This window comes from Simochromis diagramma, unplaced genomic scaffold (genome assembly GCF_900408965.1).
Source record: "Simochromis diagramma unplaced genomic scaffold, fSimDia1.1 OVJJ01000107.1, whole genome shotgun sequence".
NCBI lineage: Eukaryota > Metazoa > Chordata > Actinopteri > Cichliformes > Cichlidae > Simochromis > Simochromis diagramma.
In genome coordinates this window covers 8,443,530-8,466,261 of record NW_024387209.1, presented here as the reverse complement: position 1 = coordinate 8,466,261, position 22,732 = coordinate 8,443,530, and the positions used below count along the sequence as shown (strand labels likewise).

General features: G+C 38.0%; 1 protein-coding gene across 7 annotated transcripts; it reads left to right on the top strand.

The window, feature by feature from the left end:
• The first annotated feature begins 7,406 nt into the window (after positions 1–7,406).
• On the top strand, positions 7,407–22,358 carry LOC120746151 (NACHT, LRR and PYD domains-containing protein 12-like). 7 transcript variants are annotated; one of them, XM_040051455.1, is made up of 18 exons: positions 7,408–7,625; positions 9,307–9,351; positions 9,503–9,605; positions 11,784–11,894; positions 11,992–12,102; positions 13,030–13,108; positions 13,216–13,417; positions 14,096–15,887; positions 16,699–16,872; positions 16,989–17,156; positions 17,270–17,434; positions 18,107–18,280; positions 18,544–18,717; positions 19,119–19,280; positions 19,679–19,852; positions 21,345–21,518; positions 21,600–21,646; positions 21,743–22,358. In XM_040051455.1, exons 2-18 carry the CDS (start codon positions 9,333–9,335, stop codon positions 22,279–22,281), a joined length of 4,368 nt encoding a protein of 1,455 aa, XP_039907389.1. In that variant the 5' UTR covers positions 7,408–7,625; positions 9,307–9,332; the 3' UTR covers positions 22,282–22,358. The 7 variants fall into 7 exon arrangements, with proteins under 7 accessions (XP_039907394.1, XP_039907389.1, XP_039907388.1 ...); XM_040051454.1 differs by having other exon boundaries at positions 7,408–8,092; XM_040051457.1 differs by having other exon boundaries at positions 7,408–9,351; positions 14,213–15,887.
• Positions 22,359–22,732: the final 374 nt, after the last annotated feature.

Below are 22,732 nucleotides of genomic sequence, written 5' to 3'. Positions count from 1 at the left end.
TACACTACTGAAGACGAAAGGGGACAGAGCCTTTCAGTCTGTGGCACCAATGCTGTGTAACAGTGTACAACCACAACTACACTTTGGTTGACTCTGTGGAATCCATTAAAAAGCAGTTATAACTTTTCTGTTTAAACAAATCTTCTGTTGATAAATGCTCTTTTTTTTTTAAACTTTTTGTATTATTTAGATTGTCTATTTTGTTACTTAACGTTCTGTTTATTTTAACTTTTGTGTGTACAGCGATTTGTGACTGCCTGTATATGAAAAGCGCTTAATTAATAAATTTTACTTACTTACTTACTTACACATGCCAAATTAATGCTGTAAATAAATGCTGTAAATACAGTTTACAGCAGTGTAAATACAATTTAAATATCAGAAGATCAGAGCAGCTTCATGAAAGGCTGAAACTCTTTCTCTAACATTCACTCTCTTCTTAAAGTGTTTCCTCAACACTGTTCTGTACCTGTAGCATTCACCGTTTTATTCTTAGATTTAAAGAGAGACTTTGAAGTACAGTCAATTTGTCTTAATTTTTTGTTCCATTATTCTATCCATTATTTACTCTGCATGTCAGGGTTTTCCCACATACCAAAGAAAACGTTATATAAACCAGCTGTGATACCTGTGACTGTTCTTGGTCATTTTTTTTATAGGCACTTTGTAATTTGAGGTCAACACATTTTTTATTTCACCATTATGTTATAAGCACAAAGAGGGTGTTTTTTTTGTTTGTTTGTTTGTTTTTTAATTGTTATGCCTTGTGAATTATTGCTTGATGTATTGCTATGATTTTTTGTTTCTTAAAGGTCTAGTTTTTATCACAGAGAGAGGCTTATTCTCACATTATCGTCATCTGTGAAAAGCCTCTGTGTGCAATTGTTGGTAAAATAAAACATTTCAATTAATTGTGATTTTTTTTTTTAAATGTATATATGGAATGATCTGTCACAGTCAGCACCCAGGATGATATTGTATGGTAAAATCATAGGTGTTGAGGGCAGCAAGCCAGTGATGTCTACTGCACTGACCTTGCAGATGGCAGTGCATATGTTAATGAATTATTGTCAGTCCTGACAATGAAATTGACACCATACAGGTAGTTGTAAAATGTATCACAGATATGTTCTGAGTCCACTGTCCAGCAAAAGGCTCTGATGGTTTGGTTTGTGTCTACATTGTTCTTGGATTTTGGGGTCCTTCCAAGTGGGACTATAACTCTTGGTGAGGACTGACAGTTGACAGATGATGGTGGAGTAGTTTGCTATAAACCTCCGATAATAATTACAAAATCTAGGGAAAAACTTGAAAGCTTTCAAGTGAGTGGGCACTTTTCAGTGTTTCACCACTTCAGCCTTTTCTGGAAGGTTGGCTATTCCATTTGTGGTGGCAATGTTATTCACATACTTAACTTGAAGATGACAGAATTGGCATTTGTTAATGGAGACTTTCAACCTAAACTCCTCTAGCCTGTCCAACACCTTAAAGCAGGGGTCTCCAACGAGAATCAAACGAATGGCTTGTTACCAGGTTGGCATGATGATACTTGATAGCATGCTGAAGAGGTAATTCAACCATTTGATTCAGCTGTGTTTGAGTAGGGCTGCATCTAAAACTGCAGGACTGTAGCTCTTAAGGACTGGAGTTGGAGATCAATGCCAAAATAAGAAATGTTGTTCGTGCTCTTTAAGCGTTTTGCCAAAAACAATTATATAATCCTAGTACACAATGGTTTCCAGAAGTTGCATGTCCCCAACAGCTATCTCCTTTAAGCCCTTGAACATTGCAGGCGCTCCAGTGATTCCCTGTGGCATACTCTCAAATTGATAGAAAGTAAGACAGCAGACAGTACAGGTCGGCAGCAACACTTCCAGCACAAGAACACTGAATACAGGGGTTCCCCAAGGATTTGTGTTGAGCCCCCTACTCTTCACTCTGCTGACCCACAACTGCACACCATCAAACAGCTTCAACCTTTTCATCGAGTTTGCAGATGACACAACTGTGATAGGTCACATCAGCAACAGCGATGAGACCTACTACAGGAGTAAAGTTAACCATCTGGCCGAGTGGTGCAGCAACCTGTCCCTGAATGTGGAGAAGACTAAGGAGATCATCATAGACTTCAGGAGAACTCACACCGTGCAAACCCCACTAACCATCAATGGTGCTGCTATGGAGAGGGTAAGCAGCACCAAGTTCCTGGGTGTGCACATCTCAGAAGATCTCTGCTGGTTAAAAAACACCATCACTGGTCAGTAAAGCCCAACAGTGACTCTACTTCCTCCACAAACTGAGGGGAGCAAGAGCCTCAACCCCTATTATGAAAACCTTCTACAGAGGCACAGTTGAGAGTATCTTCACCAGTTGCATTACTGTGTGGTATGGCTCCTGCACTGGGTCCTGCTGAAAAAAGTTACAATGGGTAGTGAGAGCAGCAGAGAGGATCGTAGGTACTTCTCTTCCCCCCCTCCAGGAGATGTACTGCACCCACCTCATCCAGAAAGCCCTCTGCATTACAGGTGACTCCACTCACCCTTCCAACAACTTCTTCAGTTTGCTGCCATCAGGGGGGAGACTGAAGAGCCTCCGGGCCAGACCCAGCAGACTGGAAGACAGCTTCGTCCATCAGGCTGTCAGGATGCTGAATTCACTCCCTGCTCTCACACACATGAACTCCAGACCAGCATTCATATTTTCCTTCTGAACCCCCCCCCCCCCAAACATACAAACTCTGACCCACCACCATTGCCCTTTCACTGACTGCCCCACTCCCACTCTCACACGAACTGGCCCACAATCACTATGATTGTATTGGACACTGCTGTTTAAATAATTGTATAGTATTGTATTGTGTTGTACATAAGACTTATTTTATGTTATTTTACTTTATTTTTCCTTTTTCATCTTTAGATTTTTAGTGTACACTGAGGGCTATGCGAGCATTGCAATTTCAAATGTGTATGACTGTACATATGGTCTTTGACAATAAAGCTGACTTTGACTTTGATACCAAGGGGACAAATAAATGCCATCTTTTCCTTGTCTTCGCAGCCTTTTTTATCTGATCGTATCCCATACGCAGATCTAATACTGAGAACCATTGGCTGCCTGACAAGGAATACAGGGCATCATCAATGCGGGGCATTGTATATCAGGTGTATGGCAGTTGTTCAGTGTTCGTTAATCAATACAGATTCATTGCAGATATTGACACATATAAAACAGCTTTTATATGTGTCACCTCACATCTGCCTCACATCATTTATATCAGCAGGGGCTAATCTCCTTGACCTCTTTGGAGGGGGCACTAGGCCTGTCACAGTGGCATAACAGTTTGCATCTGGGGAAATAGAAAGAGGGCAAGGCCCTTTCCATTTTATCTGTCCCAGAATGTCATTATTTGGGAGTCTCTCCTGTGTCCCACAGACTGAATCCTCATAGAATGTGCTTTGCTCACCTTTCATCTTCACCCAGTCCCATAAGCAGCGGAACAGTGATGTATTGGTGCCATCTAGTACAGGGCTGTGTTGTTGGTTTCTTAAATCGTTTAGTTTTAGTGGTAAAATGTTGTGCTTGACTAATTTCTTACTTCTCAGAGAAGTCCAGTCTGCTGGCTCAAATTTGCGTATAAAATCATAAATTCAGTTTGTAATTTTTTAAGCAAATAACAAAGTTAGTTTGAATTTAAAACAAAACAGATATCTAAAATAATTTTTGTTTGTTTATATTTTATGGCAGGTAGTAAAAAAAAAGTTAAGCATTGTATTTCTCTAAAATAGTTGAATAGAAAAAAACAAAAGTTGGCCCAACAAAGTGGGTGGGGCTTTGTATATATATTTGAATGTTTGTGAATGAAAGTGATCCAGAAATTCTTAATAAAATGTTTTTGTGCACCAACAACAGAAAACCCCCAAAACAAAACCATCGCTTTATAGGCTTTAACCTTTTTTCATAACCTCCATGAAGGCAACCATGTCTTAGCTATGCGTACCTAATAAGCAGGTAATGGATAATACAGACAAATAGTTTCTTATAATGCATTCATTATCAGAGGCGGAGCCAGACATTTGAAACACCCGGGGCTTAGCCCTAAAGGGTAGTATGCATGCGGGATATATATATATATTTATTTATTTTTTTTGGGGGGGGGGGGTTAGAAATGACTGAAGGATTAATGACTGAAGGTTTTGAGTTTTGTTCAAAAAAGAATGACTTCATATAGTGAAAAATATATATCACATATGCAGGACACCTTAAAGTTTTTTAATTAAGCAGCGAGGCAGAACAAAATCGGGGCTGTATCTAGACATGAGGACTAAACCCCAATTCAACCAGACCCAGAACTGATCCGGAATTAAAACAGGACTACAACAGTTCAAAATCAGGACTATATAGGATTTAACCAAGACAGAACCAGAATCAGAACTAGATGATAGTAGCACTAAAAATCATCATAGACCTGCACTACACTTGTTTTTTTAATTCTACCAAAGTCCACTATTTAGATTGAGAAAAGTTTATATAATTATTTAGCCTTGTTGTGCAAACAAGCCTGGAGAACTTAATAAATGTAGAATTTGAAAAATAGCAAACCTAAAAAGAAACACTAGAATACGGTGATACTTTTGGTAAACGACCATTTGACTAACATGTGTGTCTCACCTGCTCTTGTTCATCTCTGTTCTGTCCTCGTTCTCCTCTCTCTCCCTCTCTGTTCCTCTCTCTCTTTGTGCTGACAATCATCAAATATACAGTTGAAACCACATATTTATGTACTCTTCAGATCAAAACACAAACACTTTTTTAATTGTAACATCAAATCAGACTAAATGTTTATTTTTTTAGATTGATAAATATAAAAACATATTTGTTAACTTTCAGAGTAAAGTGAGAAACTGTCTGTATTTCTTAATTGTAAACGGCACCAAATTGTATTCAAACTTGAGCCACACTTATGGAGCTCCACAGTTCTTTTCCTGGTGTTTTGGTTGACATCTCTTGATTTTCCCATTTCAAAGAAACAGGCTCTGTGTTTTGCCTTATATGCATCCACAGGTGTGCCACCAATTTACTCACATGGACTCTACTAACCAATCAGAAGCTTCTGCAGCTCAGAATGGAATCGTCTGGAGTTTTCTTATTAATTAACAATAAACTTAGTGTACATGTGCTCCTACATTTGATCAAAGTGATAATAAATAGACAGTTCTGTCTCTCTTTATTCTTACATTTAACTAATTCAAAAGATATTTCAATATTTATCTAAAACAAAAGTTTACTCTAAATTGATGTTGTACAGTAAAAATGTTTTATGTTTTCTCCCTAAAGTGTAAATATCTGGTTACAAATGTGAATATCCTGCTGTGTACTGAAATCCCTCTTGTTTTGCATAGAAATATACTGAACAACATACAAAGCATAATATATAAAATAACATTTACCTGAGTTTTTTCTTTGAAAGAACCCTCTAATATCCATTCTTATATTTCAGTGCATTACTGAAACCGATTTAGTCGGGGAGGGTAAGAACTGAAAATATGAAATAAACACACGTAAGCTAAGACTCTCTAAAAAAAATAGCATTTGTTCGGCTTTTCATTTTGCCATTTGTTGATTCACTTGAAGAGCAAGTAACGTAATATTGGTCAAGTGATCAGTTTGATATCTTTCGTGATGCACCGTCATATTTACATTATTTGTACGGTACGAATGATTTGCTTTCGTACCTGGTCAAACTTAAGCTCTCCTTAGTATGGCTGGCTCTGTTTCTCCAACAGCGCACTCACTGCTGGCAGCAGCTGCCCCGCCCCCTCGCTCAGTTGCTTAGTGCCTGAGCTCGGATCATACCAATATCAGGGGGGATTCACGCACAGTCGTAAATTCCCACAGTGTGCACTATGTGCTTCGAATATTGTGTGTAATTTTTGTTTTATACAGTTGTCAGCCAGGCATCTAACTATGAAAAAATTACCCCGGGCTTCTGACAAAACAACCCGGGCTTAAGCCCAGTAAGCCACCCCCACGCTCCGCCCCTGTTCATTATAATAGGAAATAGTAACACTTTATAACATGACTTGCAAGTAAGGTGCAAGTACCCTGTACTTACATGCATTTTGTAGGCAACAAGTCAGGTTTTTGCAAGAAACAATGAAACAAGTGAACTGTAAGCACTCTGTACTTTCTGGAATGGGAGCCATATTATGGAGTCACCTGCGAAACCCGTGACTAACGCACAAGTAGCCTGTAATTACATGTAATTTTGTGTAACAACTTTTGTACAGGAAACAACAAAATAATAACATAAAAATAAATAAATAAATAATAACCATAATTAAATGGTTAAGTAATTTTAAGTACTGGGTTATTTCATGGTAAATTTATGGAAAAATAAGCAATATTTCCTCATCTCACATCTTATGTGCCCTGTACTTTCCTGCAAATTCAACTAAGTACTACCTAAAATAAACAGTTTCGTTGTTATAAACAAATATAGAGAGTATGGAAGTTTCTAGGTTTACAGTACAAACCTCAATTTGACCATCAAAGCCCTGTGGCCTAACAGTTTAGAGTGCATTGAAAATAAACCAGAGATACCAGCAGTCTAGGACTCTTTGATTTTGAACAGTGTAGTTAAACAGACTCGGTGTCACAAATAACCTGTAAACGACTGTGCCATTTGGAGCCCTACGTCCCCATCTAGTGGCTAAATATTGAAAAGAAAACAAATAAGTCTGTAAAAGCTCATCCACGAGGTGGCGTCGACTCTCAGAGATCTAAATACCACTGAGATAAAATCACGATCACTATAAATTTACAAATGTTTTGACCTGGAGATCCTATTTGGAGTTAAATCTCATTCACTCCTAAATAAATCTGATTTAAATTCCCCTCTGGTCTGGGAAAAGCCCACAGCAGAATCCAAAGCAGCATAAAATCAGACTTCATTTGGTTAATGACATTATTCAGCATGCTAGAACATCACATCTTTGTGTGCAATATATACTTGCACTCAGTTACACTTGTAAAACACATAAAGATCTGTGTATTTACAGGTAACAGCCTTTACCTGAACTCTGTGAATTAGGAATGGGAGATTTGATTGACTTTGAATGTGGCTTGGTTGTTGGTTTGAGCATTTCAGAAATTATTAATCTGCTGGGATTTTCCATCTCTAGGATTTGGAGAAAGAGAAAATGTCCAGTGAGCGGTGGTTCTCTGGGTGAAAACGCCTTTGCTTCTCCATTATTTGCTTCTCCATTAAGTTAATTACTCACATGAAACCTCATGTATTATAAAGTTGCCTTGGAAAAATCCTGCTAAGGCTAAAATGCAAGCAGTTAAATGAACTTACAGTGAACTCATCATTTGCAGCTCTTAGAAAGGTGAGAAAAGAGAAGCAAAAACTGTACAAAGTGTTGAGCAAAACAAAGCAACGACTGCAGTTTGAGGGGGGAAAAAACTAAGAAAGAGGAAGTTTCTCTGAGTGCAGAGGCAGGATTGCCAAATATAGGCTGTTATTTTTATTCACTAAGCAAAATGCAGAAGAGAAAAGCCAGGAATCAGGCTTCTCAAAAGAAGCAGTGCAGAGTGAAGAAGTGTGCAGAGGCCCCTGTTTTATGGTAAGAAGTCCATTTTAACATCACTAAAGGTTTTATTTGTTCATCATGTCACAGTTTTTTCTCCAGTCAGAGTGAAACTTGAAGCTTCATTGAGGTCCAAGTTTATCTTTGTGATTCATCCTCAGCCTGTGATGTGTGTTTGTTTGCCCTGAGCTGCGACTTCAGGCACGCTTCCTCTTCAGATTTGCAGCTTTATGGAAACGTACTGGTATAACTAAAGCTTACGCAAAATGTTATGTCTTTATTTTTAACACCTATGGTTACTAGTTATGGCTTTATAATGCTTCCGAATCAGAGCAGAGGCACTGACTGCCTGCAAGGAAAAAGCCCAGGGAGCGTTACGTTTATTCTACCTTTGTCACACGCCCTGGTGTGACTCACGCCTGGGCGTGATAGTGGGATTTGTGCACTTCTTTCAATAGTGGATTTTCTCAGTGAACTTGGAGCGTTACTGTCACCATGAAAAGGTACTGTAAAATCTTATTTTCTCTCTTTAAAATGCATTTAGGTCAGAACAAGTGAAGTGCAGCATCTCCCGACCCTGTTGGAGACAGTACAGCCAAAAAACTCGACACAAATTCTTTGCTTCGATGCTTCGTTTAACACACGGCTCTGTAGCGCGCCATTGCCTACATTTGCGACTAAAAACACTCTGGAGCCAGAGTCTTCATCCACTTCCGCTTGCTTTACACAAATCTGCAGTAAGCCTCCAGAAGTTCTACTAAAATATGTAGAAAAGGAACTGGAAAGAACTACAAAAAATAGATTTCAATAAGACATGTGCATAAAATTAAAGGGTTTCGTTGTTATTGTTGTTGTTAGAGATTTTAAATATTGCAATTTTATAATGGAAATGAGCAGTTGATATTGAAAGACCTGTGTTTTTTTCCCTTTTGTTTATTTAATATTGCTCATTAATAAGACAAAACTCATTCTGATCTGATTACTCAATTAATCGATGGAATAATCGATAGCTGCATCCCTCGACATTAGTACAAGAATTATAAGTAAAAAGCATTTAAAAACATCACATGTAAGCAGCCTGTCACAAACGTTAATCCAAATTACTTTTTACAGCATAAACAGTTTGTAACACAAACTTTCGATTTGTATAAATTGTACATATCATAAATGCAACAATACTAAGGTAATTGTTAATGAGCTTGTGTTTACTTTGATGTACCTCAGTCAAGACAAGGTGCCCCACAAGACAAAGTATCCTTAATACAAACTCTTCAGGCTTAATTTCACATTTAGTTGTAATTAATTTTGGGGAGTAATAATAAAGTAAAACACATTTTTTCTACTCAGTATTTCTAATATAGATACACTTTGGTGTAGTATAAATAGTCATGAGGAAGTAGTAAGTATTGTAAAACTTATGGACACTTTGAGTGGCCAGTAGCACTATATAAGTGTGAATATATTAAGAGCTTAACACCGAGCAAGAAAATAATCTAACAATAAATTAGAATCCATTTATTGTGAGCTAACTAAGATTAAACTAACTAAAATTAAAATAGCGATCAGAAGAGGGGGTGGGGGTCACCATTCATAAAAAGTAATCTGTGCTGCCATTTCAGTGAGTGTGGAAAACATATGTGCAAGTCCAATATATGCAGGGTCTTAATAATAAACTAATAATAAACAACAAACTCCATGTTCTGTTTCTCCTTTACAGACATCAAAGAAAATACTGATGATTTGATGGATAAGAATTTAAAAGGTATTTGCTTCTTTTGAGGAAATATAATTAATATTGGAAGCTCTGACAACACTTTGAAAATATGTGTTGAATTTAACAATATCCTTGACGTGTTCTAGAAAGCAATCTTTAGTCTCAGATGTTTTGTAAGTTGGGTGTATTTTGTATAAAGATATGAGCTCCACCATGGATCTTGTAGAAGGGAAAAATGATGGGATCCTTCCCTCTAAAAACACTACACCAGGGGAACTTTGTGGGCCCACTGAAGCTCAGAGGTAAGTTACTTGTGTTTCTGACACTTACACACTCACTGGCCACATCCTTAGGTACACCTGTTAAACTGCTTATTAACTTGTATCTTATTAACCAATCACATGGCAGCAACTCAATGTATTTAGGCATATAGACACAGTGAAGACGATCTGCTGCAGTGCCTGATGTGCAGATGCCGGTCAGCCCTTTTCAACCAGTACTGACGTATTAAGAGGCTGTCAGTTATCTGTATCCCCGAAAACTTGATCCTGCTGAATAATTTGCCAGCACTATTGTCAGTGAGCTGTGAATGACTGAGAATGAGTAAATTAAATCCATAGTAAAAAAGACATTTAAACTGGGTCAAGTTGAACTACAAACACCACCAAGTGTGGTTCAATTTCTTACTCTTAAAACCCCAAAATTACTTTCCAAAATATACAGAATGCTTTCTAAAACGGATGAATCAATATCACTTCCTATTGCAAAATGGGAAGCGGATTTATCAGTTAACTTAGACCAAAACTTCTGGTCTCAGATTTGCTTAAAAACCTTTCATTTAATTAGAAATCCCAGTCTTCAATTAATTCAATACAAAATATTACATAGAGTGCACTATACAGGTCATCGGATGTTCAAGATGGGCTTTACGTCTACCAACAACTGCTCACACTGCCAAACCAACTCACCGGACAATTATATCCACGCTCTTTGGTTCTGTCCACCAGTTCAGAAGTTTTCGCGCGAGATATGTGAAGACTTATCGAAGTCCCTTTAGTGTGTTTGTTGGGCAGCTTAGATAATGTCACTTCAGAAAAGAATATAGCCCATATGGTTTTCACTGCCCTATGCATAGCCAAGAAAACTGTCCTCATGAACTGGAAAAATAAAAATAATCTTAATTATAACCAATATAGAAATTACCTATTAGATTACATTAGTCTTGATACCTGCCTCTGCCACCACATCAGATCAATTGCTCTGGGCTCCTTTGATCAGCTCCATCACCTAGTGGGGGTGGGGGGGTCATAGTTTGGTCCCACCTTTGCTGTTGTGATTGGTGTGGGGGTAGGGACAGGCTTGGGGCGTCGGGGGATTCCCCAGGAGCATCTTCCTTGGGGGGCTCAACCCGGGGTAACGGTCAGCTATCAGGAGGGGCTATGCGCTTACCTGCTGCTCTCTGGCAGGTAGCTCCATGCCCTCCTGGGTTTTAAATGCATCTTAGAACACACATGCATCAACACTACATATGAGCGGGCGGAGGGAGGTTTGGAGTCTTGACACACCCCCGTTCTCTGCAGCCTGCTGGAGCGGGGGGGCTAGGAGGAGGAGTTGGCCGTCCGATTGGGGTCTGGAATGTGGGGCCTCCCTGCTGCTGCCGAGTCGGGGCAGTCTGCTTCTCTCCACCCCAGGGAAAAGGGTAACACTACCTGGGTCTGGGTGCAGTTTCCCCCTCCATGGGCAAGGGTACCTAGACCTGGGGTATAGAATACACTTGGGGAGTGTGATTGTGTGTACAGTGTCTCTTTATGTCTGTTTCCACTTTGGGTGAGTGCTGAGTAATTGCATATGAGAGCATGAGGGTGGGAATGGATGTTTGTATCTGTGTGTGCCTGTATGTCTGTGTCCATATGTGCTTACGATATATATTCCCATAGATTATCATGATGTTGTTTATTATGTTGCTCTTTTTTTTTCTTCTGCTTGTTTTCTCTTTTATCTTTCTCAACAGGTGATCCAGGTGATTGATATATGTATTTTTTGTCTGCTTATTTTGTTGGTTTTTGTTTTTTGCCCTTTATCCCCATCCCTCTTCCCCGCTGTTTTTCTTTCCCTCTTTCTTTCTCCCCTTTCTTTTCCCCAGTCAAATCTGTCCCGTATTTAGCAAGTGAAAATAAAATAAAATAAACAATAAAAGGTGAATCAAATAGACCATTACAGCAAGGCTGGGATGGTCCATTTGGTAAAGTAAATCTGTTGGGCATCTTTCTTCGTCTTTAGACAATAATTCTGATGGCAAAAGAGCCAAACAGGACAGGCAAGAAAGGGAAAAAAAAAGAAAAAGAGAGAATGAGTAAATGCAGCACTGCAGTTGTGTCAGCAACGCGAACAATAGTAGACTCAAGACATAGGAATCTTGCTCAGATATGTCCAGGTTTTCCTACATGACTAGTGAGACTAACAACTCTCTTGTTTTGAAGCCAGGAGCGGCAGCAGACTAGATCAACTGCACCAAGCTCTGTTTCGATCAAGACCAATCATTCAAAGGAGTCACCTCTTGCTTTTAATAGACAACAATCTTCTGGAAAAGAGTTAGTCCACTGCAGTATCTGCTACACTTGCATTTATTAAACTGTTTTTTGGCAGATATAATAACAATAATGCTTTTGTCTGGTGTTTCTCTGCCAGGACTGGGGAGGTGAGGCCTGGTTGTCCTGTATCCAGCTGTGATTCGGTCATGAGTGACCACTCCAAGGAGCCACCTCTTGCTTTTAACAGAAAGCAGGCTTCTGGCACAGAGTGAGTTAGCGTGTCACTATATAACCTCAGTTTATTAACATCACATCAAGTCTGTTAAGGAGCAAAGTATGTAAGTAGTAATGATTTTATGTTGCAGTCTAAACTTTTAACACATTTTTTTCATTTCATTATTCTTTATTCATTCTATTATTATCAGGACTGTGACGTTTCCTCTAGACTGCACGTCAAAATGACTTGTGGCAACATACTGAAACCCTAAAACTGTCATAAATCTAATACTGGTACACGTTAAAACACTGTGTGTACACTGAAAATTGTTGGAAAACTGGGCCAATGAGTTAATGAGTTAATTCTCTGGGAAAAATCCCTTGTAGGCTTCCTTAGGAAGAGCAAGAATCACAAAATCTGCCAGACTTAATATGTGGAGCTACCTGCTGTGGTGGCCCCTTATCAATAACAAAACAGTTGAGGTAGCTTGCTAGTTACATATGTTTATCATTATTATGGCTGCCATATCATTGGTAGCCATATATACATATATTTTATGTGGCACTTACTGAAAATACATTGAAGATCTTTGCAATCCATAGGATCAGTTCTCTGGCATTTCATTGCGTATTCAATAAAACCCTAAAATGGCAGTGAACCAAGTATTGAGCCTGTGGAACCCCGCAATGTAAACTTTAGTAATAATGGGGGGCTTTTTTGCGACTTTGCATGTTTATTACAAATTTTATTAATTAAAAAAAAAAAACTACTTTATAACTTATAATTTACACAGTTTTTCTACCAATTTCTGCACTTTATTTATGAATTATTGGATTTATTTTGTGCAACAAGAGAACCATGTTGAGAATGATCTTGAAGTGGCAAAATGCCGGAAAACAGTTTTCCAGTAAAATAGATTGTCATTCTTTATCAAAAAGAGAATTTTTTTAGTGTAGTGTGTTTCATTTTTATTCACAGACTGTATCAGGACATCTCAGAGGTTCATAGTGCTTCATGTGTGGAGGACCATCAAACAGACATAGACTCAATATTTAAGGTAAATTTGTCTCAGTGTGCACTTAGCAAAGTCTCAGCAGTTTTTGATTTGTTTGGTTTGGTTTTTTAGTCACAGTATATGTTTCATCTTTTTATATAATTTTTCAGTTGCTTGAGGAGAGTATTTTCACTTTTGTGAAAGACGAGTTGAAGCGAATGCAAAGGCTTTTAAAATCAAAGTGTTCAGATGGAGAAATGGACACCGATATGAATGAGGGCATGAGGAGCAGCAGAGAGGCATTTCAAAACATCGCACTGCACTTCCTGAGAAGAATAAACCACGAGAACCTGGCTGATTCTCTGCAGAGCAGTAAGAACATTTTACAGCTGCATTTTAATGGATAGTATGTGAGGAAGGAAGACAATGAGAAAAAGGAAACAAATATACAGTATAAAGATGCCCTTTAAACTCCACATTGAGCAGTTAATGCAGGTATAACAGATTAACGAGTTTATTATGTACTTGAAGCCCATTCGTCATCACTGACTGGTTGTCAGTTTACTGCTAGTGCTTCAAGCTAAATGTTTTGACTGTGGCCATCTTGGTGTTATGAAACCACAGGTAACAATGGGGACAGTGACTATGGCCATAATCCTGTAATTTTTATTTGTTTGTATGTTTTTTTAAACTTACACTATTTTGAAAATATAGAATTGACAAAACCAGATCTTCTTTTTGGATTTTTTTTTGTACATGGCTAAGATCTCAGTCACACAGGTTTCAAAGCTGAAGACAGTAAAAAGTGCAAAAGTTGCAGAGTTTAGGTCTTTGCATGTTTTTCAGTGATTAATTGCAAGTTTGTTCTTTGTTGGAAAGAATACAGGTTCAGCATTGGCTTCATATTTCACACATAGAAGCTACAACAACCTTTTGTAAAAGTATCTGTGGTTTTAGTTTTCAAAATTGTCAGCAACCTAAACTTTAACATTATTTCTAACTTTACTTGTGAGGGTTAATTTTATATGTTGTTTTTGTGTGTTTATGCAGAATCCCCTGCAGTATGTCAGCGTAAACTTAAATTTAGTTTAAAAAGGAAATTCCAGTGCTTGTTTGAGGGGACAGCTAAAACACGAAGCCCAACTTTTTTGAATGACATCTACACAGAGCTCTACATAACAGAAGAAGAGACTGGAGAGGTCAGCAATGAACACGAGGTCAGACAGATTGAAACCGCTGTGAGGAAACCGGCCAGACCAGAAAGAATGATCACATGTGAGGACATCTTTAAAGCCTCATCAGGTAAAGATCAGGCATGTAGAACAGTGCTGACAAAGGGAGTGGCTGGCATTGGGAAAACAGTCTTGACACAGAAGTTCACTCTGGACTGGGCTGAGGACAAAGCTAACCAGGACATCCAGTTCACATTTCCATTCACCTTCAGAGAGCTGAACCTGCTGAAGGGTACAAATTTCAGTTTGGTGAAACTTTTTCATCATTTCTTTACTGAAGCCAAAGAAGCAGGACTCTGCAGCTTTGAGGAATTACAGGTTGTGTTGATCTTTGATGGCCTGGATGAGTGTCGACTTCCTCTGGACTTCCAAAACAATAAGATCCTGACTGATGCTCGACAGCCCACTTCAGTGGATGTTCTGCTGACAAACCTCATCTGTGGGAACCTGCTTCCTTCTGCTCGGCTATGGATAACCACACGACCTGCAGCAGCCAATCAGATTCCACCTGGATATGTTGACATGGTGACAGAGGTCAGAGGGTTCACTGACCTACAGAAGGAGGAGTACTTCAGAAAGAGATTTGGAGAAGAGGAGCAAGCCAGCAGGATCATCTCTCACATAAAGACTTCACGAAGCCTGTACATCATGTGCCACATCCCTGTATTCTGCTGGATCACTGCTACAGTTTTGGAGGATGTGCTGAAAACCAGAGCAGGAGGAGAGCTGCCCAAGACCTTGACTGAGATGTACATCTACTTCCTGGTGGTTCAAGCAAAACTGTGGAGCATCAAGTATTGCATTGGAGCTGAGGCGGATCCACACTGGAATCCAGGGAGCAGGGAAATGGTTTTGTCATTGGGAAAACTAGCATATGAGCAGCTGCAGAAAGGTCACCTGATCTTCTATGAATCAGACCTGACAGAATCTGGCATTGATCTCAGAGTGGCCTCGGTGTACTCAGGATTGTTCACACAGATCTTTAAAGAGGAGAGGGGGCTGCACCAGGAGAAAGTGTTTTGCTTTGTCCATCTGAGTGTTCAGGAGTTTCTAGCTGCTCTTTATGTCTTTCTGACTTTGACAAACTTTGGCGTGAATCTGTTTCAGTCTGAAACTTGGTGGTCGAATTTATTCAGGGACAAATCTAAGCTATCATACCTTTTCCAAAGTGCTGTGGACATGGCTGTACAGAGTCCCAATGGACACCTAGACTTGTTTCTCCGCTTCCTTCTGGGTCTTTCCCTGCCAACAAATCTCACACTTCTTGGTGGGTTGGTGACACAGAAAGGAAATATCTCTCTTCCCAAGCAGGAAACAATTGAGTATATAAAGAGTGTGATCAGGAGGAGTTTGTCACCAGAGAGAAGCATTAACCTGTTCCACTGTCTGAATGAGCTGAATGACTATTCTCTGGTTGAGGAGATCCAACAGTATCTGAATTCAGGAACCCTTTCCCCAGATGAACTGTCTCCTGCTCAGTGGTCAGCTCTGGTCTTCATCTTACTGTCATCAGAAGAAGACCTGGACATGTTCGACCTGAAGAAATATTCTGCTTCTGATGAAGGTCTTCTGAGGCTGCTGCCTGTGGTCAAAGCCTCCAACAAATCTCTGTAAGTTTCCTGAAAAATGGGAAACAACTGCTAAAGAACTACTGCATTTAGCTTAATCTGCTGAAAATAAAGTAAGTCAGGAAATTATAATTTACTTAGAAATCAATGCATGTATATGTTTAAAAAATACAAATAGATTAAACAAAGAGAAAGCTAAAAGAGAAAAGCTTTAAAAAGGAAATCATGGGATGTGTAAATACAGAAAGAAAGTAAAACAAAAATATGAAATCATTCAACTTCATTAATAACTATATTTTCACTATTTCTGATGAGTTTAATGACATACTGGCAGTTGATACAATTACAGCTTCAGCAAAATTCTATTATTGATCAATGTTCCTGATTCTTTCTAAGTAGTCTGGTTGTTTTGTTTTGGAGATATGCTCATTTTAATTACCATGAGATTTTGAGTCTTTGTTCCAGAGTTTCTGTATCTTAAATTTTGCTGTAATTTTTAGGAACGTTTTTGGGCTATTTAATGCACTAGGTCTGCATGCATTATTTTCTAAATGTTCTAGCTGTGATTATAAAAGCTATGAACGATGCATCCTCTATATGAGAAGGAAAATTTTTATACAATTTACGCAGGATCTGAAATAACACACTGAAAATACAGAGCTGTTTACTTGGGTACTTAAAACCTGAATTTAATACCATAATTACTTTCAGTAGTTTCTTGATGGTGACCACATGAACCATGCATTTAATAACTACGTATCTGGCCAACATATAATAATACATTTTGGCAGATATCAGTAGATTTTTTTGTTGTGATTAACATTGCTCCCTTTTGTATGAATAATAAACGTAGGTTGAGTGGCTGTAATCTGACAGAGAGATGCTGTGAAGGTTTGGCCTCAGTTTTTAGCGCTCAGTCTTCCACTCTAAGAGATGTTGATTTGACAAACAACAACCTGCAGGACTCAGGACTGAAGTTGGTGTCTTCTGGACTGAAAAATCCACAGTGTAGCCTAGAAAAGCTAAGGTTTGATCAACACATTTTGGGCAAATTTTCACAGTCGTTTCTGCTGAAACTGCTAAAAATTGAACAGAAATGGTAAATGTCTAAACAAAACATGTTTATATTCATCTTATTACCAGGTTGAACCAAAACAATCTCACGGAGAAATGCTGTCAAGAGCTGTCATTAGTTCTAGAGACCTCTCATTTGAGAGAATTGGACTTGAGTTACAACAATCTGCAGGACTCTGGACTGAAGCAGCTCTCTGCTGGGCTAAAAGGTCCAAACTGTAGACTGGAAACACTCAGGTCGGGATATCCTATTTTACATAGCAATTAATAATCTGTGGTGTGATATTTAAAATAATTCTGTATGTTATGTTTTGTTTTTAATTTGTGCACTGATTTAAATTCTTCTACAGGCTGATTGGTTGTAATCTGTCAGAGAAAAGTCATGATACGCTGTTTTTCATTCTCACCTCCTCTAATCTGAGAGAGCTGGACCTGAGCAACAACAGCCTGAAGGATTCAGGAGTGATGCTCTTCTCTGAACAGGGAAATCAGCACTGCAGACTGGAAACTCTCCGGTTGGATTATGACTTATGTTAAAGTTTTACATTTGGATCTCAAAGTCATTAGGTTTTTTAAAATTAGTTTTTGGTTACATGCTTATAATAAAATCTGTGGCTAACCTTCAGACATGTGTTCTACAACAGAATTATAAAGATTTCAAGTGTCCCTGCGAAGGTGTTTGCTAGCAAGTGCCTAATTCAGACATTTCCAGTTTTGGGGGATAATTAGCATCATTACTTCATTTACAGAAGCGTATCGATGATGTTCAAGTCACACAACTTGATATTATTCATTTGTAGCCTGAAATTTGTATTTTATTACTTGGAATTTATGTTTCAGAGATCATTAAAAATTGCATATTTTGTTCAACATTACAATCAACATAATCAAATTTATCTTTAAAAACAGATGTAAATTTCCAAAACATGTCCTGCAGAACTTATTTTGCAGAATCATCCAAAAGTAATTTCTTTTTAAAAATAATCTCTTTTAAAAGTAATCTCTTTTTAAAAATCCCATTGGCTTTTTTTTTTTTTATTCAAGAGATGTGATGATAGAGACAGTGTGATGGCAACTTCCATCAAACTCTCTTGGCCTACACAAAACACGTTTCCTACGCCACTGTATCACATCCCATAAATGTTTGGTTTAAAAACATTTTAAGATATATCTTTTTATTTTATCAGATTGAGTCGAACTGGTCTCACAGAGCAATGCTGTCAAGGGTTATCATCAGCTTTATGCACAAATGTGTCTAGTCTGAGAGTGCTGGACTTGAGTGACAATGACCTGCAGAGCTCAGGAGTAAAACTGCTCTGTGAGGGACTTGGAAGTCCACACTGTCAACTCCAAACTCTAAGGTGAGGTCAGGTTAAGACGTATTTGGCTACCTTGATTCTGCAACTGTGACATTAGATGTAATTGCAAATGCTTTGTCCTTTGGTAAAATGTTTCTTATTTATAAGATGCTTATTCATAAATAAAACAGCTAACCTGGTACAGAGAACTTTTTGTTTGTATTTGATTATAGATACTGCAAGTTTCTATAAAATTGACCTTTTTAAAAACATAGTCTACAATGCTGTAAAGTATACACGTTAAAGACCTGTATCTCATTTGTTAGGTTAACTCAAACCAACCTCACAGAGAAATGCTGCAATGACATCTCAACAATTCTTAGCTCCCAGTCTTCAAGTCTGAGAGATCTGGACCTCAGTAACAATGATCTGCAGGATTCCGGAGTGACATTTTTGTCTGCAGGACTGCATAGTCCGTACTGCATCCTGAAAACTCTCAGGTCAGATTTCAACTTGTAAACTCTAATACTTTCTATACATAAGGTCGGTTTTGGTTATTTGTTACTTTTAATTTGAGCAAAATTTGTGTCAATCTTTTTTTGTAGGTGCACCTAAATGAAAAAGCTATATCAGTGCGATGGATATAGAAAGTTATTTTTATGTCATGGTACACTCTGTTCTACTGTTTATAACAGTTACTGACATTTTAAAGTTTTCTAATTTCTTCTACCATGCTTTATACCTAAATGGTAGTAGAATGGTGTATACCTTAATCCTACATATTTAAATGTTCCATACACACACACACACACACACACACACACACACACACACACACACACACGTATATATATATATATATATAATCCAAATCGCACATTTACTGAATCTAATCCTTTAGCCTGAGTGGCTGCAGGTTATCAGAAAGAACTTGTGACGTTCTGATGTCAAAGTCTACCAGTCTAAGAGAGCTGGACTTAAGTAAGAACCACCTGTGGGATTCAGGCATCAAGCTTTTGTCTACTGGGCTGACAAGTCCACACTGTAGACTGGAAACTCTGAGGTGAGGTCACATTTTTACACTAACTTAGCCAAACATTTTAATTTTATTTTAGTGCTGTTTATTGTTTTAACATCACTTAATTAATTTTAATTACAGAGTTTCTGACTTAATCTTTGGTGTTTATAAATATGCCAATGCTTGAGACTTCTAATATCCTTTAATTTGGCTTGGTTTGTACCATAGTTTAAATGTGTTTAAGCTTTATATATATATATATATATATATATATATATATATATAGAGAGAGAGAGAGAGAGAGAGAGAGAGAGAGAGAGAGAGAGAGAGAGAGAGAGATAGATAGATAGATAGATAGATAGATAGATAGATCATTATGATAATGAAAGTCAAGGGTAAATGGATCACAGAAATTACATGGAAAAACATTCTTAATTTTTCAGGTTGAATCACACAAATCTCACAGAGAAATGTGGTCAATATATCTCACTGGTCCTCAGCTCTGACTCTTGCAGTCTGAGACACCTGGATTTGAGTAACAATGACCTACGAGATTCAGGAGTAAAACTGCTTTCTACTGGACTGAGGAGCCCACACTGTAGACTACAAACGTTTGGGTATGCATCTGAGGAATATGTGTTGCACCGTAAGGGTCATTGTGAAAAGACTGAACAGGCAGCCAACTGTGACAAGGGGACCCATTTTTTTCCTAGTAGACGATTTGCTGTCAGGATGGTTGCCCCTTCCTAAACCCTGGCTAGCAGTTTCTTCAAGTTAAAAGGGTTTTTTTCTTTCCCACTGTTGCCAAGTGCTTGTTCATAGGGGATCAACTGGTGGCTGGGGCTTCATCCTAATATTGTAAGGTCTTTACCTTGCAATATAAAAAAAACAACTTGTGGTGACTGTTATTGTGAATTGGCATAATGTAAATAAAACTGAACTAATGTTATGTTTGCACACACACTCCATCTCCATAAGACAAAGGTTATAAACGACAATGAAAATAACCCTTAAGAGCTACATTTAAAACTGCTGCAGAGTCAATAAAACTAAATAATTAATAAAAACCTAAACCTACACAACAGCAAAAAAAAAAGCAATAAATAAATAAATAAATAAATAAAACATCTTCACTAAACAGTATGCACAAACAGCCACAGTTATGAAAGTGCAAACATTTTCATTTAACTTCTCAGATAGCATAGTGTACAAAGCAAGAGAGGGATTTTTTTTGTCTGAAGTTAGACTAATGAATTCATAGTTGTGGTGGACAGACTGAGTGCAGATTCTTATGAGCACATTTCTGTTTCTTTTGCAAATCTTGAACAAGACCATTTTTAAAACTAGCTGCTGTACCTGAGGAATTACTTCTTTGCTTTGAAAGACACGTGAGAGGTACTTTACACTGTCTCACTTGCATATAGAATAGAATAGAATAGAATTCAACTTTATTGTCATTGCACATGCACAGGTACAGGGCAACGAAATGCAGTTTGCATCCATCCAGAAGTGCTTTAGTGATATAGAAATATTACAATATATATTAGCAATAATATAGATATGTAAGTATATTACAGAATGGGTCTATTATGGTATGTTATAATGTACACTGTATGAAGTATGTTGTGAATATTCTATAACTATAAGTATGTACAGGCTGTAGTGAGTACAAGCTATGTACAGGATATGGACAGGATATAAATATGAAAAACTATACAGAATATGAAATAAATAACTTTACAGAAATCTGAGATATATAGCTATACAGAAATGGGAATTATGCAAGTTGTAAACAGTTGTAGGGTTAAAAATTATCGTATGTACAGAATGATTATTTACACAGAGCTATACAGTAGTGCAGTTAAGATAAGTGAGGGTGTGGATAATTTCTACAGAGGCTATATAAAGTGCTAGTGGTTGTGAGTGGTGGTTCACTCCATGTTATTATTGTGTGTTTGAGGGTACAGTTGTCCATTGTGTGTGTATGTTCAGTCCATGAGTTTAACGTGGGTCAGATGTCAGGAGGCATATGACCATCTGCACCAATTATCATGCAAATTATATATTAGTTTTAGGTGGATGGATTACTTCAGTTTTGCACTCTTGCAGATTGTCAGGCTGTTTGATCACGGCAGATGGCTGTACGTCTTTGGCGTCAGCTCTGAGGTCCAACCCCTCCTATCTGAAAGAACTCGACCTCAGTTATAACCATCCAGATGAGTTGGGAGTAAAGCTACGATCTGTGGGACTGAAGGATCCAAACTGGAGACTGGACTCCCTCAGGTATGATGTACATTGGAGTACAGGAACTGTAGAAATGCTAAAGGACTCCAGTCTGGTCTGACTTTGATTTTCCCCTTCCAGCGAGGACCACAGTGGTCTTCAGAGGCTGAAATCTGGTCTGAGGAAGTGTAAGTATGTAAGATGTAACACTATATTTCTGGTTTGATTTAAAACCTTCAGACTTACTGCTGTATTTCACCCTTTCCTCTCTGTGTATTCCTTAGATGCATGTGAACTAACACTGGACCCAAACACAGCCCACAAAAATGTTGTCCTGTTTGAGAACAACAGAAAAGTAAGACTGTCACCAGAGAAGCAGCCATATCCTGAACACCCGGACAGATTCGACTGGTGCTACCAGCTGCTCTGTACAACGGGTCTGACAGGCCGCTGTTACTGGGAGGTGGAGTGGAAAGGAGGGGTTGATATTGGAGCAACTTACAAAAGCGTCAGAAGGAGGGGAGCTCTAGATGGCAGCAGGCTTGGATGGAATGAGAAATCATGGAATTTAGAGTTCAATGATAAAAACATCTACGCCTGGCACAATAATATAAAAACAGTTCTCCTTGCTCCTCTGTCCTCTGCCTCTGAAAGAGTGGGAGTATATTTAGACTGGACTGAAGGCACTCTGGCTTTCTACGCAGTCTTGCCTGATTCACAGATTCACCTGTACACCTTTTTCTGTGGTGCCTTCACTGAACCACTTTACCCTGGGTTTGGGTTCTTATCAATAGACTCTTCTGTGTCACTGTTAGAAATATAATCTATCCAAAAGAGGCTAATTTCGCCTGGTGAAATAGCCATAGGTCTCAGTAATGCAGCAAAAAAAAAAAAAAAAAAGCAAAATATTTAATAGATGTTAAAAAGAAGAGGCTGTGGTTTTTAAAAAATGCACCTTTTGTCTAAAAAAAAAAAGTTTTTTTTTTCTATAGTTTTAATATTTGAATATCTGACAGATGTTGCTTCTTTTTTTGCTAATTAAGTCAAAGTTTGGACATCAAACTTGGTATGAAAAAAGCAAACAACTATAAGTTCTTGTTTGTTGTTTTGTTGTTGTTGTTTTCACATGCAATTTATTTATTTAATTTAATCCTGAACATTTTGTGGTTTGTGGTGTTTTGGAAAACTGAAAATTATTATTATTATTATTATTATTATTATTATTATTATTATTATAATTATAATATTATTAGTAGTAGTCATTTTTAGCCAGG